The 17,650-nt window shown below is 48.7% G+C and overlaps 1 protein-coding gene across 4 annotated transcripts in view; it reads right to left on the reverse strand.

The window, feature by feature from the left end:
• PAFAH2 (platelet activating factor acetylhydrolase 2) overlaps positions 1-17,650 on the reverse strand; it is a 66,415-nt gene that overhangs the window by 26,442 nt on the left and 22,323 nt on the right. For 2 of the 4 annotated variants that reach the window (XM_019836426.3, XM_019836429.3), the window contains exons 9-10: positions 17,168-17,338; positions 15,062-15,216 (exon numbers count right to left, since the gene is read on the reverse strand). In XM_019836426.3, the coding sequence (XP_019691985.2) occupies positions 15,062-15,216; positions 17,168-17,338 (326 nt within the window). Of the gene's footprint in view, positions 1-5,459; positions 7,606-15,061; positions 15,217-17,167; positions 17,339-17,650 lie in introns of those variants that run through there. The other 2 variants (XM_003989677.5, XM_006934420.5) reach the window with 2 other exon arrangements.

A 17,650-nucleotide genomic window follows, 5' to 3' on the forward strand; every position in this document is an offset into this window, starting at 1 on the left:
TGAGAGCACTGACTTTGGAACCCAACCGTTTAGGTTCCGATCCTGACCCAGGACTTACTTACCTGCTGGGTGACTGTGGCCGAGCTAGTACACCTTCCTGAACCTCCTTTTCCTGATCTGTTGGATGGGGATACACGTAATACCTTACAGGGATGGTGTTAGGATTAAACGATACAATGTATGTAAAACACTTAGCACAGAATCTGGCACAAAATACGTGCTCATTATATAGCAGCACACTGGCAAAAAACAAAATATGGCACTTTTGTTATTAATAGCAACATATATTTGTCTAGTGTCTTGTAAATTACAAAGCGCCCTATGTCTTATATTGAACCCCTCCCCCCACCGCCCCGAATCTTGAGGTGGGCAAGGCAGACATTAATGACCCCATTTTATAGGAAAATAAAGGCTCGGGAGGGTTCACTGGCTCCAGATCAAATGGTAAGAAAGTGTCAGTGTCTGGATTCAGACCTGGATGTGACACCATGAAAATGAAGAATTATGCACGCACTCTTGGCAGGCTGTGCATCTAGGGACCATCTGGCTTAGCAGGCTGAGGAGGACTGTGTTTCTGAGCAGCTTCTTTTTTTAGGTGAAAGCAAGATGGGAAAAATAAGCTGGCAAAGTTTTCCCTCATTTTCAGTATCGGTATGATTTGTGCTCAGTGTTGCCCTCCTTCTAACTCTCAAATGCTACGTGTCCAAGTATCTCCAGATCTCCTTTCGCTCCAGCTGCCCTCGGCCGCAGTGCCACTGGGTCTGCCCCGGGCCCCACACCTGGGATCTGGGAAAACCCCAAGAAAAGGAAGCAGGGGCAGCTGGAGGCGTCGGAGGGCTGGGTGAACACCAGCTGTTCCCAAGTCTGCCTGGGAAACAAGGAGCCTGCTGATCAGGGGGACAAGAGGGGAGGGGACGGTGATCCCTGCTCCCCTTGTCAGTCAACAGGAGGATGCTTGTCCCGTGCAACAGATGGGTCCCACTCCTGGAATAACGTCATTAACTGCAATACTAAATATGGCACGGATGTGTTTCTCTCGGGGAGCAGGAGGCCAAGAGATCAAACGTTAGGTGGGTCTAAGCAGGAAGGCTTTCACAGAAGAGCAGGAGCTCAAATGGGGCCTAAAAGATTAGCAGTACTTGGATGTACAGGGAGGAGACTGGGAAGAAAACATCGTGAGAAAGGGAATGCGTGTTCGTCTGGGGAATGGGTGGGCACACACTTGAGGGGGACTGTGGGAAGAGTGCGTGGTAAGAAGCAGAGGACAGGAGGGGCAGGGCAGGACCAGGCGCGATGAGGGGGTGAGATGTCATCCCACAGGAAAATCCACTCCGTGACGGAGCCAGGAAACAGCGCAACTGCACGGGCCTCAGGGATCAGCCAAGTCAACACCCACCACCCCGCTTCCCAGTTTACAGGCAGGGAAACCGAACTCACAAGAGGAAAGGCGCTGGGCAAGAAAGACGGTGACAAGAGAGACGGTGACAAGAGAGATGGTGACAAGAGAGACGGTGACTGAGAGCCGAGACAAAAACCCTGGGCTCCAAACAAGCAGTTTGGTCCTCTTCCCATCAGACCCCCTTGCCAGGTTGGCGTTTTGAAACAAAAGTAGTGTTGTCAGCGGATCTGGCAACAGGACGCAGGGGGAAAGGGACTGGAGTCCAGGAGACTGTAAAAATGAGTCCAGGGGTGAGCGGCCGGGAGACTAGCCTCAAAGGTCCTGGCAACCGGCCGGTGGGAGGACACAAGAGAACCTGGGGGGAAATCAGAGCAGGCAGTGAGGGGGGAGAGCTGGAGGAGTGTCTCCCGAGGAGGTCACGGGGCGCTTTAACCCCCCCCCCACGCCCGCCTCCAACACGGCAGACGATAATTCCTGCAACTAGCCTCTGCTACACACTCCCCACCCCCAGGTCCTCCTCCCTCCGACTAACCTCTACGCAGACCTCTGACTCGCCCACCTTTGGGTTACAGCCGGTGCATAGACCTGTGTGCTCGGATGATCAGGTGTGAAACTCAAACCCAAACCAGAACCTAGGAGCGGAGACTCTCCCTGGTGGTGAAGAGAGGCTACACCTGCAGTGTGGGCTTTGAGCTTTGATGTGCGGAGCAGGGAAATCAGGGCAAAGAGAACAGAACTGTCTCTTCATCCAGTGGATCCATCCCCACACAGTGGAAGCAGCTGGGTGGCAGTGAGCAGGCTTCTTGCAAGGGAGGGGCCTGGGGAACCGGACAGGCTGGCGTAAGAACTTAGACCAGGACCACTGGGGTCCACTCAGCGAAGGGCAAATGATACCTGACCTCACAGACACGTGAGGAGGAGCAAGGAAAACAATGCCAGTCATAGGTCATGTTCACTAAGCCCTCGTATAGATACCGGGCTAAGCGCTTTACATGCATTAACTTCATTTAATTACCACCACAACTCCAAGAGGTAAATACTATTAGAATTCTCATTTTGCAAACAGGCAAACATACAAGGAAAACAAAGTTCACCGAATAAACAGCATGAAGTCACAGGGCTACTGGGGTTGGGGGTGTCTGATCTCAAAGACCACCTTCTGAACACCTGAACTGCTTTCCTCATAAATCAAACAAACTGAGCACCTGACCCACCCACAGTCCTCGGTGAAGGGCATTTCTCTCCCCCAACCCATTTCTCAATAAATAATGCTGAGGATGTCATGGAATCTAAATACATGTCATATAGAAATTGCTGGAGTTTGACTTTTTTTTTTTTTTTTGAGTTTGGGTTTTTTTCCCCAAGATTTTTAAAATTTTATTTATTTATTTGTTTGTTTATTTATTTATCAGAGAGAGAGAGAGAGAGAGAGAGAGAGAGAGAGAGAGAGACAGAATCCCAAGCAGCCTCCACACTGTCAGCACAGGACCCAATTGGGGCTCAAACCCACGAACTGTGAGATCATGACCTGAGCCAAAATCAAGAGCCAGACACTTAACTGACTGAGGCACCCAGGCATCCCAAGATTTTATTTTTAAGTAATCTCTACACCCAGCATGGGGCTTGAACTCAAAACCCCAAGATCAAGAGTCCTATGCCCCACCGACTGAGCCAGCCAGGTGCCCCGTGGAGTTTCATATTTTTGATTCAATTTCTCATGAAATTGCATTCTTCATACCCTGACAGTTTAAAAAGACAGAAGCAGGTGCAAAACTGAGTATGTGTATCTGGCAGTACGGCTCAGTGATTAGGAGCTTGGCTTGTGACGCCGAAATCCCAGCTTTGCCAAATTCTTGCTGTGATTGCTGATCGAGTCACTTCTCTAAGGCTCTTGTTTCCTCATACATGAAATGAGGCCAATAGCACCTCACCTCAGGGGGTTACTGTGAGAAGCGAGATGACGCATGTGAAGCCCTGAACATAGTCTTAGCTTCACAGGAAGGGCCCGTTAGCCCAGGCTGTGATGATGAACCTCATCACTGCTACTTTGCTACGCGGCAATGGCCAGGGACACTTGGTATCTGTGTGTGGTTGTGACGGGACAGAAAGTAAGCTTCTTAAGGAGGATGGGTCCTGAGTACAGAGTATGGCTTCTTCTGTCCCTCCCTCTGTCAGTTTGCAGGCCCAGGGGTAAGTGGTGTCCCAGAAGGGGAGCAGATGTAGTCCCACACAAGGCCAACACATGGAGTTGGAGTTCATCGACTGACATTTCAAGAGCCTAGTAGTCCTCTTGAGAATGAGCAAGCAGACAGCATGTCAGGACGTATACTAGAAATGTACCTGGGGGCTGTGCTGCGGGCACAGCCAGAGCCCGACCAGCCTCAGCCTGACAAGTCCAGGAAGCGGGAGGGATGAGGACTCTCATTCCAGTCTGTGCTTACTACCCTTCCCTCCTCACTGATGCACCATGCCCTGCACAGAGACTTCACAAAACACCACTAGGAGGCTTCCATGGGTGTAGTTGAATAACGGGATGGGAAACAAGACACAAGAGAAATCTGAGACATCTTTGCTTTTGGAAAGGATTCGCTAGCATGTAATTTACCAGCAAATGCCAAATAATATGCCGGATCATCTTACTTATCTAAAGGCCATTTATCTGATGTCTTTTGATACCCTGGGAGCTAACAAAAAACCAGGACAAAAGACCAAAGGCCTTGTGATATCCCTTCTGGGCAAAGGAAGGATTATAAAGTCCAAGGGCTAAAGGCAGTGCGTTTTGACTGCAGAAGTCTCTAAAGCCCTCTGGGACTACCTAGTTTTACTTTAGACAGTTGTAAATAATGTGGCTGACCACAAGTCACGAATCTCAAGAGGGGTTGGCGCAAGAAAGGCAACGAAGAGTGATGTCTGGCAGTCTGACTACAAGGGAGACAAACACAAACTCTGAAAAGCAACCAAAAGAACGAGGAGGACAGCTGCTGGGGACCACACAGGATAGGTGCAAACAGCTATCCACATCTTTACAGATAAGGGTGCACCACTGCTCACACATTAGACCTGGTCACAGATAGGTCGGCTCTCTGGGTGTGGTATGGGATGTTAGGTATGGGCGGATTACTAGTTTTGGCTAATGAAACGTGAATGGAAATAGTGAGTGGCACTTCTGGGCAGAAGCTTCAAGAGCTAATGGGTGCCCATGGCAACCAGCAAAGGATGCTTTCAGAGAGTGGCAGCTCCACTGTCCCCACTGTCCCCAAACCAGGATACAGAATTCTAGAGCCCAACACTGAAATGATATTCTCCTTATGCTCTGTCTCACTGGAATTCATAGATCCCTCTCTGTCTTATGAGGGTAAAAAAGACACAAGGCAGAGTTTCTAGCCAACCAACAGAGAACAAGAACATGGGCAAGAAATAAACTTTTGTTGCTGTTTGGGGTTGCTTGTTACTACCATATAAGCTGGTTTATCTTAATAGAAACATCCTAAAAAGCTAAATGAGGTCGGTTCACATTAAGAAGTAACTGCATTATCTTTTTGGTAGACTGATATTCAAAATAGTCAATATTAGGGGTGCCTGGCTGCCTCAGTCAGTAGAGCACGCAACTCTTGATCTTGGGGTTGTGAGTTCAAGCCCCGTGTTGGATGTAGAGATTACTTAAAAAAAAAGTCAATATTATATTCTGTAGCTTACAGGATAATTTTCAGTTATATAAAAATTCACCTACTCCAACGTTGCTGGATAAATGAGTCATTACCAGAACATGAACTGAGTGGAGGAAATAGATCCAATTTCTGAGAACCTTCTCTACAAAATATATCTGCATTCTTTATTTGCCTAAGGTAGCAGTTGGGTCTCATGTGCTCATGCTGTCAGAACTGGACCCCCAGCATCTGCAGAACCAGCCCCAGGCTCAAGAACCAGTAGATGCTGGTTCTGCGAGTGTGGAGGGGCTCTGGTCCCCATACGGGGGTTGGAAGGCTCTATTAAATATCTGTATGCATTCTCCTAGAAGGAAGTCCATAATGTGTTGTTGAGTAAAAAAGCAAGCCAAAACTCCTTATATATAGTCTTTTAAATCATTTAAATTACAAAACTGACCTTATACTGGGCCAAAAAGCAAGTTTCCACAAATCCTGAAGGATGAACACCATATGGGTTATTTTCTCTGACCACAAAGCAATTAAGCCAGAAAACAACAGTTAGAAGATAACTACAAAAATCTCACATATTCAGAAAGTAGGAATCATACTTTTATTTATTTACTTTTAAATGTTTATTTACTCTTGAGAAAGAGATTGAGGGAGAGCAGGGGAGAGGGGCAAAGGGAGAGAGAGAACCCCAAGCAGGCTCCATGCTGTCAGCGCAGAGCCCTACATGGGGCTCAAACTCAAGAACCGTGACATCATGACCTGAGCGGAAATTAAGAGTCGGACGCTTAATCAACTGAGCCACCCAGTGCCCCAGAAACATACTTTTAAATGAGCCTTGGGTCACTCATCTTTACACTTAATCCTCTTAACAATTCATGATGCAGATCCCCATTTTAGAAATTCAGGAACTAAGAATGGAAAGAGAACATAATTTGCTCAAATTTACTCAGCGGTGGTAGAGTCAGGACTCAAAACCAGGATACAGAATTCTAGAACCCAGCACTGAAATGATATTCTCCTTATGCTCTGTCTCACTGGAATTCATAGATCCTCCCAAGGTCCACAGCCTCAGGGGAGCTGACGCTTCACATCTTAGAGAGAAGAGCTGTCACAAGATGGAAGACATGGTCCCAGCCTGCTTTGGTGGCACTGACCTTGGACCTACTGTGTAGATGCATTTCCCCTTTGCTCCTGCCTCATCTGGGGTCCTCTACTACCTGGGCTGAGAGGTATGAAGTCTAGAGTAGTGGAGAGGAGGGTTTCAGGTTGATGTTCCCAGACAACTTTGAATTCGATCCCCAGGAAGATTTCCTTTCCTTTTAAAGTCTTTTTCCACATGGGCATAAGTGGTAAGTGAACAAAGAAAGACAGAAGGAAAAGTTACTTCCAGATGGCTCGCCATCTTGCTCTAATGCAGATTAAATAAAGAAAATATTCCAACATATCATTAGGCAAACATGAGTATTAATATCATTCATATTATAAATGGAACAGAATGGAAATTCAGTCTATATCTTGACTTACATTTGAGGCTAGGGCCTCAGAGCCAGAAAACAGACTACAGCACCCTGATTCCAGGCAAGTTGGAGGCTCATGGCATCTGACGTAAGGGGCAAGACCAAAGAGTCCCTAGACCTCTCCAGGGGTGGTTGCCTGAATTCTAACCAACCAAACTACCTCCCTCTTGTGGCAAGGGCCTGTTCAAAAGGCCACTTAATGGTGTTAATCTATCTTTTTCATCTCAACCAACTTGTGTTGATTCTTGTCAAGATACATTTTTAGCAAAAGTCCACGACATCCAGAAACTTCTGCGGTACCAGTGTGGACTGCGCTTCCCTCCCTAGGCTGTGAGGACAATGCTTCTGCCCTCCTCCGTGGGCTCACAAGTCTGAGTCCTGATGTTTCATGCAACAAGAAGGCTTGAAAATATACAGAAAACGGTGGTGTCTATCCTAGGAAGTTACCTAAAGTGATCAGAACTTACCAAGTGGCCCTGGGGAGGGAGAAGGCGGAGAGGTGGGAGGAGACAGTGCGAGGCTGGGCTAGAGGTCCTGAAGGTGGAAATTTCACTCCATCCTTCGGCTTCCTTCCTTCCACTGCAGAAGCCACACCGGCCCGAGGTGAGGGAGTAGGCCACTGGGTTAATAGAGCTTGGGGCTGGAAGCACCGCCCCCCCCCCAACTCTACCCCACTGCTTGTTCCCCACACCATCAGGGTTCAGTTCCCAGAAAGTCAGTTTGCCGATCAGTAAGTGATCCACACCCCAGCATGAGTTTGAGATCAACAAGTCCAAGATCAAAGTACCCAGTTATCTAATCAGCAGTGTGATTTCATCCTCTTAATCTTCGAAGAAGGGTCACCATCAGCCACTTCTCAATAGGAGGCTACGGGTGTCCCTGGGTAGGCCCCGAATGGGAACTCAGCTCAGTGACCTTTCACAAATGGCCAGCTGTGCCTACAGGCTGGACAGATGGTGTGGGGCCCCTGGGATGAGCGACGGTCCAATGCCTTCAATGAGGCTGTTCCACTGGTCATAGTCCTCTTTCAGGTCTGAATGGGGGAAAAAAACAGGACGGTCAAGTCAATCTTTGCCAGGTTAGATCAAAGAGTAGCTACCATGGATTTAGTGGGTCAGCCTTGAGAGGAGCACCAGGGATACCAAAAGGACTGATTACAGTGGCCGTGATGGTGACCGCAGTATAACTGTGCTTCGTTCAGTGCTTTTATACACGTGCTTCACAAACGACTTGCTTAACCCATAACAACTCAGTAATGATAATAATTAGTAACAGAAGGCAGCATTTACTGAAGGATAATTCATTCCACAGACTGTGCCAAACATGCACTGTTTCTTTTTCACAATATCCCTATGAGTTAAGTACTATATTAGCCCTATTTCACAGTTGAGGAAACTGAGGCTCACAGAAGCTACCTGATTCACCCAAGGTCCTTACAGCTGATAAGTGGTAGAGACAGAATTCACACCTGGGTCAGAAAGGGTGAGAAAACGGAAAGCCTATTTCCGAGCTCAGGAGAGCTGCCGAACAGGAAGAAGTCTTAGGCATGCTAGCCCGTGGGTGCAAATTCAGGGCCACCTCGATGCAGGGCAGGAGAGAACAGGACGGCAATATCGTGAGGCAGCACAACTGGATATGATTCACGAGAGGGCCCCGGGATCGTGGGCAGATGGGTCTAAGTTTTTTTTTTTTTTTTTTTAACATTTATTCATTTCTGAGAGACACAGCACGAGTGGGGGAGGAGCACAGAGAGAGGGAGACACAGAAACTGAAGCAGGCTCCTCGCTCTGAGCTGTCAGCACAGAGCCCGATGCAGGGCTTGAACTCACTGACCATGAGATCATGACCTGAGCCGAAGTCACACGCTCAACCGACTGAGCCACCCAGGCGCCCCGGCAGATGGGTCTAAATACACAGCAGCAACAGTCACAAAGGATCCAAGGCCTCAGGCTGAGGGAGCGGGGCACAGCCGAACAGGCACTCACTGTGCTTTTGTTCAAAACAAACAAAAGCTGGGGCAGAAGGCAGGGACCACTCTCCTTCATCTTTGGATCCCCAGCACCCTGCCAAGGACCTGGCATGGACCAGGTCCTCAACAAGTAAGTGTTACAGATTCGTTAACTCAAAAAACATCGAGCACACCCATGATGTGCCAATCTGTTCTTGGTGCTAAAAATACATCCACACACAAATAGAAATCCTTATCCTCATAGAGCTCGTAATCTAGTAGGTATAACAATAAACCTAAGAAATTACATAGGATGGGAAGCGGTGATAACTACTATGGGAAACAAAATAGAGCGAGATAAGAGAAGCAGTGGTGGTGGCTGGGGGACGGGGCAAGGGGAGGCAGGGAAGGGACAACGTTTTAAAAGGGGTGGTCGGGGCACCTGGCTGGCTTGGATGAAAGAATGTGACTTTTGACCTCAGGATTGTGAGTTCTAGCCCTACGCTGGGTGTAGAGATTACTTAAATAAATAAACTTAAAAATTTTTTAATTAAATTAAAAATAAAAAGGGTGGTCAAGGTGGGCCTCACTGAGGTGAGATTTGCACAAAGACTTAAAGGAGGTGGGAAGAAGCCACGAGACTATACAGGAACAGTGTTCCATTCCAGGCAGAGGGAACGGCGGTGCACAGGCCCTGAAGTGGGTGAGTGCCTGGAGTGCGGGAGGCTTATGCAGGAGCACGGAAGGAGGCCTAGGGAAGAGCAGCAGAGAGGGCGTCAGGAGGGACCAGAGGGCCACATCACACGGGCCCAGCAGGATGCTGGATGTTGGCTTTTGACCCTCAGAGAAATGGGGAGCCATTGGAGGATTCTGAACAGGGGTGTGAAAGATCTGACTTACTTTCTATCAGGATCACTCTGGCCGTTCGATTAAGACCGCGTGGGGAGAAAGGGTGGCAGTAGGGAAGCCACTCAGGAAACTCTCACAGTGATTTCAGTGAGAGACGACTTGGACAGGATGGCGGTCGTGGGGGTGAGGACAAGTGACGAGATTCCATATGTGATTTGAAGGCAGAGCCAAGGGGATTCTTGAAAGATTGGAAAGGGGGATGTGAGAGCAGAGACAAGAGGGAGGACTACAGCTTGAGTAACTCAAAGGGCAAGACCGCAGCCGAAATCAGGTTTTGCTGGTGAGAGAGTAGAAACGTCGAGTGGTGGGTTTAGACAAATGGCGACATTCATGGAAGAGACTAAACCGGCGACAGAAAGGTGGGACTTGCCAGCATGGAGATGGCGCTTAAAGCCGCAAGGCTGGGTGACATCAGGGGACACGGGTAGAGAAGAGGTCCAAGCCCTGAGCCCGGGAAGCAGCAAAGTAGACCGAAGAGGAACAGATGTCGAGGCAGGGGAAAAACCCACCGTGGGGTGTCCTGGCAGCAAACCCCAGGGTTCACAGAGGTGGGCGTCCCCGACTCTGTCAGGAGCTGCTGAGCGTGCCAGGGGACGAGGAACGGAGTTCACCACCAGCTGGAAGGCTGTGAGGGTCACTGGCCACACTGACAAAAGCAGTTTTCATGGGGAACTGGGATGCAAAAGCCTGACTGGAATGGGTTCAAGAGAGAATGCGAGGGGCGCCTGGGTGGCTCAGTCGGTTGAGCGGCCGACTTCGGCTCAGGTCGTGATCTCACGGTTTGCGGGTTCGAGCCCCACGTCGGGCTCTGTGCTGACAGCTCGGGGCCTGCGGCCTGCTTTGGATTCTGTGTCTCCCCCTCTTCCTGCCCCTCCCCCATTCTCTCTCTCTCTCTCTCTCTCTCTCAAAATAAATAAACAAAAAATGTTTTAAACTAAATAAATGCATAAAAAAGAGAGAATGCGAACACAAGAACCAGAGAAAGCGAGTTTTGCTGTTAGGAGGAACAGGGAAAAGGGGTGAAGAGAGGGGAGAAAGTGGGGTCAAAAGAGAGATCTTTAATTTTTTTTTAAATTTTTTTTAGTTTTTAAAGAGAAAGAGAGTACAAGTGGGGCAGAGGGAGAGAGAGGGGAGAAGAGAGAGAGAATCTTAAGCAGGCTCCATGCTCAGGGCAAAGTCTGACGCAGGGCTCGATCCCACGACCCTGGGATCATGACCTTAAGTGAAATCAAGACTCACAGCTCAACCGACTGAGCCACCCAGGCACCTCCCAGAGAGGTATCTTTAAAGAGAAATTTCAGGGTGAAATGAAGCAAGAGAGGGAAAAACTGATGGTGGAAGATAAAGAGGAAAAAACTGCCAGCATATGGAAAAGGAGGGAATCTGGTACGTGAGTGGAGGGGTGGCCTTAAACAACTGACTGGGAATCTCTAGGAACCGGCCACAGAGCTGAGTATAGGCATGAAGGTGGGTAGACGAGGTGCTGGGATTTCAAGGAAGTCCTGACTACTTCCATTTTCTCAGTGAGGTGGGAGGCGAAGTCAATCAGCTGAGAGACAAGGTAGGGGAGGGTGTCAGAGGTTCGCAAAGGAGAAGATGTGAAATAGTCTTCTGGGAGAGCGGTAGAGAGGAGCACTAGGTGGAGACAGAAGCTACCTGTAGTTCATTGGAAAGAAGCACCAATCTTCCTAAAAGTTTATTTATTATTATTTTTAAAGTTTTCTTTAATGTTTATTTTTGAGAAACAGAGCGAGCATGAGCAGGGGAGGGGCAGAGACAGAGGGAGACACAGAACCCGAAGCAGGCTCCAGGCTCCAAGCTGTCAGCACAGAGCCCGACGTGGGGCTCGAACTCACAACCATGAGATCATGACCTGAGCCGAAGTCGGACGCTTAACCGACTGAGCTGCCCAGGCGTCCCAAGTTTATTTATTTATTTATCTTGCGCGCGCGCGCGCGCGCACGTGAGAGAGAGAGAGAGGGGGGGGGGGGGGGGGAGAGAATCCCAAGCAGGCTCCACACTGTCAGCGTGAGATCATGACCCAAGCCGAAATCGGGAGTCAGACGTTTAAATGACTGAGCCACCCAGGTGCCCCAGAAGCACCAATCTTTTCAACAAAGAGAAAGAATATCCCTGGATCAGTGGCATATGCCCTCCCAGAGGTATTGTGTAGGAGCCAGAAGAGGGTCAGCTCACTACAACTCAGCTTAGTTTCCCGTGTGCCAATGTCTTGTGTGGCCACCAAAATGCTTTTCTCCCGCTGCAAAGCTAATTGTTGCAAGTGAGAGCCTTTGTGTTTTCGGACCCTGTGTCATCTCTTCTCGTCTGCTTAAGCCAGAGCTTCAGACAGGCCCATCGCCCATCCTCCATGATGCAGCCAGCTCGCACACACAAGTCTGATCATGACAGTCCCCTGCCAGGGGAATAAAATCCACTCTTATTTCAGCAAGTACATGGCTTCTCCTCTGGCTTCTGCCCACTTCTCTGCCTGTATGTTCCACCAACTCACTATCCCGAGCACCAGATACTCTTTTTTTTTTTTTTTTAATGTTTATTTTTGAGAGAGAGAGACAGAGTGTGAGCAGGGGGAGGGGCAGAGAAAGAGGGAGACACAGAATCCGAAGCAGGCTCCAGGCTCCGAGCTGTCAGCACAGAGCCTGACGTGGGAATCGAACTCACAAGCCGTGAGATCATGACCCGAGTCAAAGTCGGACACTCAACGGACTGAGCGACCCAGGTGCCCCCGAGAGCCAGATACTCTAAACACAGTTTCTCAAAACTGACCATACAAGCGTCTGCACCTTCTGTTTAGAAGATCCTTGCCCCTTTCTTGCCTGGAGAATTGTTCTCATCGGTTAAGATTAAAGACAAGATGGGGTGCCTGGGTGGCGCAGTCGGTTAAGCGTCCGACTTCAGCCAGGTCACAATCTCACGGTCCGTGAGTTCGAGCCCCGCGTCAGGCTCTGGGCTGATGGCTCGGAGCCTGGAGCCTGTTTCCGATTCTGTGTCTCCCTCTCTCTCTGCCCCTCCCCCGTTCATGCTCTGTCTCTGTCTGTCCCAAAAATAAGATTAAAGACAAGCAGGGGTGCTTGGGTGGCTCCGTCAGTTAAGCCTCTGACTCCGGCTCAGGTCACGATCTTGTGGTTTGTGACTTTGAGCCCCGTATCAGGCTCTGTGCTGATAGCTCGGACCCTGCAGCCTGCTTCAGATTCCGTGTCTCCCTCTCTCTTTGCCCTTCCCCCACTCGTGCTCTGTGTGTGTGTGTGTGTCTCTCTCTCAAAAACAAGTAAGAACATTTTTAAAAATTAAAAAAAAAAAGATTCAAGACAAGCATCACTTTGTCTAGGGAGCCTCCTTCCTCGGCTGTCTGTTCCCTTCCATCAGCCAGGCGCCTGCCCTCTGTGTCTCCTCAAGACTGAGCGCATATATCGTGGTCATCAGTCACTGGCAGAACAGTGCATCAACTAAGTACGTGGGCTTGGGAATCAGACAAGTTAGGCTGCATTCTGGCCTTGCCACTCAATAACCAGATAACCTTGGACAAATTACTTAAATTTTCTAAGCTTCCTATCTTCATCTATAAAATGGAGTTAATAATAAAAGTACCTGCCGGAGAGAGTCATCTTCAGGATTATACCTCATACTGAATCTATAGTATTCAGTGGAAAGCCTGGCATAATGCAAATCCTCAGTAATCTCCCTTCAGTGTAGGGCTTGCCTCCCTTCCGTCTCCTCTTCTGGTGGTCTACGTAATAAGTACCTTAGCTCAACAGACATTGGTATTAAAGGCGGAAATACCAATCACGCCATGGTAGGCTCCCCTGTCATATTTAGCTCTTACCTAATGACATGGTGCCAGTAGGAAATGGGGAAAGTGGACTGAGGACCATGTAGTCAGTCTCCATTAAAGTCTAGACTCATGGATCCATTCTTCTCCTACGAGGTGACAGGTGGTGCTCCAAGGTCTCTATTAACCCTGGAAGTCTCTAAACCCAGGCAGGCATAATGGCTCACACAATGAGCAAGAGAAAATGAACAGGCATAAATTTCGAAATGCAAACGGAGGTTCAAAAAGTCAATAAACTCGTAATAGAACAGGTGTGTTTTGAAAGCAAACTCAATCCAAGCCGAATTTGTTAGGCAACGGTTGGAATTGTGAATGCACTCAGGCCACGCAACTAGAAGTCTCGTGTCCAGAGCACAGAGGTGACGGTGCTGCTGTACCGCAACCAGCTGCTCAAGTCGGGGCACCACCCAGGTGTGGTGACAAACAGTGCATCCGAAGGGGATAATAATGGCCACACGGGGAGCTGCACAGGGAACAGGCGCAGGTTCCGGGGACATTTAGCTTACTGACCGGGAAACTCAGAGAGGACACCATAGGCGACTTAAAGTATCTGAAGACCTGCCATGTGCAAGGGGTCGGGGGCCCCTCTGGGTAGCCCTTGAGGGGATGATCAGGGCACGTGGGAGGAGTCACAAAGTAGGACATTTTGGTCTTAGGCTGGGGTGAGGCGGAACCTTGGAAACCCAGGCCAGCCTGACCCCCTTCTGAAGGACACTGTGCTAGCACAACGTTGGTGGATCAGAGAGGGACATCTGATCCAGAGAGCTCTGGGCCTAAGCTGGACAGTGGCCTACGATGTGTTGCTAGGTAAAGACGAGCTGGTAGAATCAGGCTGTCTCTCTTGGGAATCCGGTCTGGGAAATTCGGGGAAACATGGCAGCGAGCAGCAGGAGCCAAAGATGGGAGGGGGCCGCATCTTTGCGGCCATGAGTGGTTCGAGCTGACTGGAGCTATGAGGGACCAGCAACTGAACAAGCAGAGGCTATTGGCAAGAGAAAAACTAGAGTAGAATATAAGAAAAATACAGACTGGAGCCAAGAGAAAGAGAGATGTCATGAGAGGAAATGAGGCTAAGCCCGTGAGAGAGATGAGAGAGAGAGAGGCCAGTCCTACTTGGGTTCCTGTAACTTTTTGCTTCCCACCTGGCTGGGTGTACTTTCATCAATAAACTCCCCTTTTCTTCTTGAGGTAACTGAGTCAATATCTAGTCCTGGTAACCAAAACAAGCCTAACTAGAGTATCAGTCTTAAAATGGAGAGGCGGAGAGGGCTGACCCTCAGAGAAGCACACTCTCCACGTGGCAGGGAAGGGGCCATCTCCTCTGGGTGGGAGGATGGACCAATGGCCTCTGCAGGCCTTGCCATTTGGCTGGTCTGTGATGTATGACACTGGTCATAGGCCTTCCGTGCTTTGTTTTGTTTAAAGCACTTCCACGAATTTAGCCCATTTATCGTTATAACCTCCACAATCTACATGAGGTAAGTGATAATGAGTTAGGACCCAAGTAATGGAGTAGAGAGAGGTGAATGTTCGATTTACAGTGAGGAAACCAAGGCTCAGGAGTTCAATGATGAGGCCAAGTTCATTCAGGTAGTAAGAGACAGAGTCAGGGTCTCCGAACTTTCAGCTAAGCGTTCTTTCTGTAATTCTACATAACCCTCTCCTTCACTCAGGTTTTCCTTGTGCCATAAATCGTCCTGATCTGGGACATGTCGGTATAGACCACTGTGCAGGGAAATCTAAGGGACCCCATGGCTTCCCCATAAACCCCAGTTCTCTCCTTACCAAGGTGCTTCTGCAGGAAGGCCAACATGGCCCTCACCATAATCTCTTGACCTTCATAGGGGTCCAAGCTCCCACGGTTTTGAGTGGAGAAGAATTTACCAATCCAGTTACCAGCCACAAAGGCAAAGTCAGTTTGACTCCGATGAACAGAACCACTAGAGGAAAAGAGGAACAAGTAACCGGGATGGGTCTGGAGGCTAAGGCATACTAGTATTTGTTAAGCATTCACCATGTGCGAGATGTTTTATGTGCATTATCTCAATTTTCACAAGAGTCTCCTAAGAGAAGCATTTCCCCTTTGACGGAATCCGAGGAAAGGAACTGCCTGAGGTCACACAGCTAGCAAGGGACAGGGTTAGGATTTGAACACAGGGGTGCCTGGCTTCAAAGCTGCCTCGGCCCCTAGAACACAACGTCTGACAGTGCAGGGAAGGGTGGAGTTAGCTGGAGCAGGCAGGTGCAGGGGTGAGGAAGCGAGGTCTGCCACGCCGGCCATTCCTATGTCATTACAAACCACCACACCATGGCTTTCACGTGACTCCTGAACATTCACAAAACATGTCAGCTCCTCTTTCTTCAGAAATGTATCACAAAGTAAACAGGAAAAGGAATCCCCTGTCTTTATTTAAGTAATCAGACAAGTGAGGACAAATGCTTATAAAAGAGGGTTTCTGGATTCGAATTTAAGTTCTTTGATATCAAATACATTTAATTCGAAGGTGAAAAGTTCTCGGTAGGTTCATTTTGGGCTATTGCTCCCAACTCAATTTCCTAATCAATTCAATGAGGGAAGAAAAGCTAAATGCCAAACTTTGGTTGGTATCATGCAGAAAAACTGACTTAAAAAAAAAATGTGCTGGGGCGCCTGGGTGGCTCAGTCGGTTGAGCGCCCGACTTCAGCTCAGGTCACGATCTCGCGGTCTGTGAGTTCGAGCCCCATGTCAGGCTCTGGGCTGATGGCTCAGAGCCTGGAGCCTGCTTCCGATTCTGTGTCTCCCTCTCTCTCTGCCCCTCCCCCGTTCATGCTCTGTCTCTCTCTGTCTCAAAAATAAATAAACGTTAAAAAAATTAAAAAAAAAATGTGTTACTTAAGGCACACGAAAAAAGTGTAAAGAATAAACATAATGGATACCCAGCACTCGGTTTAAGAAGTGATACACTGCCAACAGTTAAATCATCCCCTTCCCGACTGCTCTCCCCTCCCTTCCCACCATTACCCTCAATCTGACTGGCTTGGGGAAACTGTCACGCTGCCATGAGACAAACAGCCAAAGGGAGGGCTGGCCCTCGGGGAGACAGCCCCGCCAAGATGAGCAAGGGTGGCAGACTCCTAGCATTCCAGCGCTTCGGACTTAGCATTTCAACTACCTGAGTGATTCCAAAGGCCCGTGACACGTAGTTACTTGTCGTCTTGCTAAGACAGAACGTGGGATCCTTGACGCCTGCGCTATTAGGCTCTGTTAGGCTCGAGTGCAGGGCGGAAGCAAGTCAGAGATCTGTCAGTGAGCCTTCAGCCCTGCACCTGAACTGTGTGCCACTTATGAGCTACGGTACGTATCTCAAAGTCACTCAAAACATTTTCTTTCTGTGAAAAATGGCTCCTGAAAGAAAACCATCTGATAGTGCCAGCAATGGAAGTAAAGAGTATGGTTTCTCTTGGGCAGAATATAGATGGTTTGCGGAAGGTATCTGAATTTAGGTATTCAAGGTCTCCTGAGGCCTATCTCCTGAACGTCGAAGGGCTACTACATTTACAGTCTTCAAAAGACTCAGTAAAATTCCTAAATGAGGTTCGAGATCTCTGGAGTCCACCCCGACCCACACTTTTCCTCTCCAGGGGAAAGAGTTGCTTTCTGTTCCAGAAAGCAACAGGTAAATCCTGTCATCAGTCATATGGACTAGTAAAGGAATTGCTGTAGATAGAGCTAAGTGGAAACGGACAGATAGGAAATCCTAAAGGAATGAATAAGGCTTTGCACTTCAGGAAGTACTCAGGTGCTGTATTAATGGGTAGAACTTATGGATAATGTAGAAGAAACTAAGAGAGCCACAGCTAGGTAGCAAATGGCGAGGACACTGGGGATCGTGACCCTGGGGCTTACTCACAGGACAGTTATGATCCTGGATTGCTCGTGCTGAGCACATATCTTCTTCATCAAGTTGATACTCTCCACTGTCTGGAATTTCTCAGCATTGATAAAGAACACAGGGCCTCGGGCCTTGGGGTAAAAGTCATGTTCCAGAGGAAACATCCAAGCATCCAGTGCCACAGCACACCTGTCATGGAACCAGACATTTGGAATAGCCATGCAGAAACCCAGGTAAGAGTAGTTAGGGTAGAGGGGGAAGGGGCAGGGTTCTTCCCTTCAGGGGGACAAAAGCTCAGAAAGCCAGGAAGGGGGTACCAGGGCCCAGACACTTCAGTTAGGATCTTGGGTAGAGATCAGTTTTACCTGTCACCAAAGACTCTTCTAGATTTTAAACTCACTGAGAGCAAGGGTCAGACCTTCTCCTGGATCTACTCAGGTTGCTGACCTGGGTTACTCAGAAGGTACTTCATTCATTCAACATTCACTGAGTACCTACTAT

This window comes from Felis catus, chromosome C1 (assembly GCF_018350175.1).
Source record: "Felis catus isolate Fca126 chromosome C1, F.catus_Fca126_mat1.0, whole genome shotgun sequence".
NCBI classification, from domain to species: Eukaryota; Metazoa; Chordata; class Mammalia; order Carnivora; family Felidae; genus Felis; species Felis catus.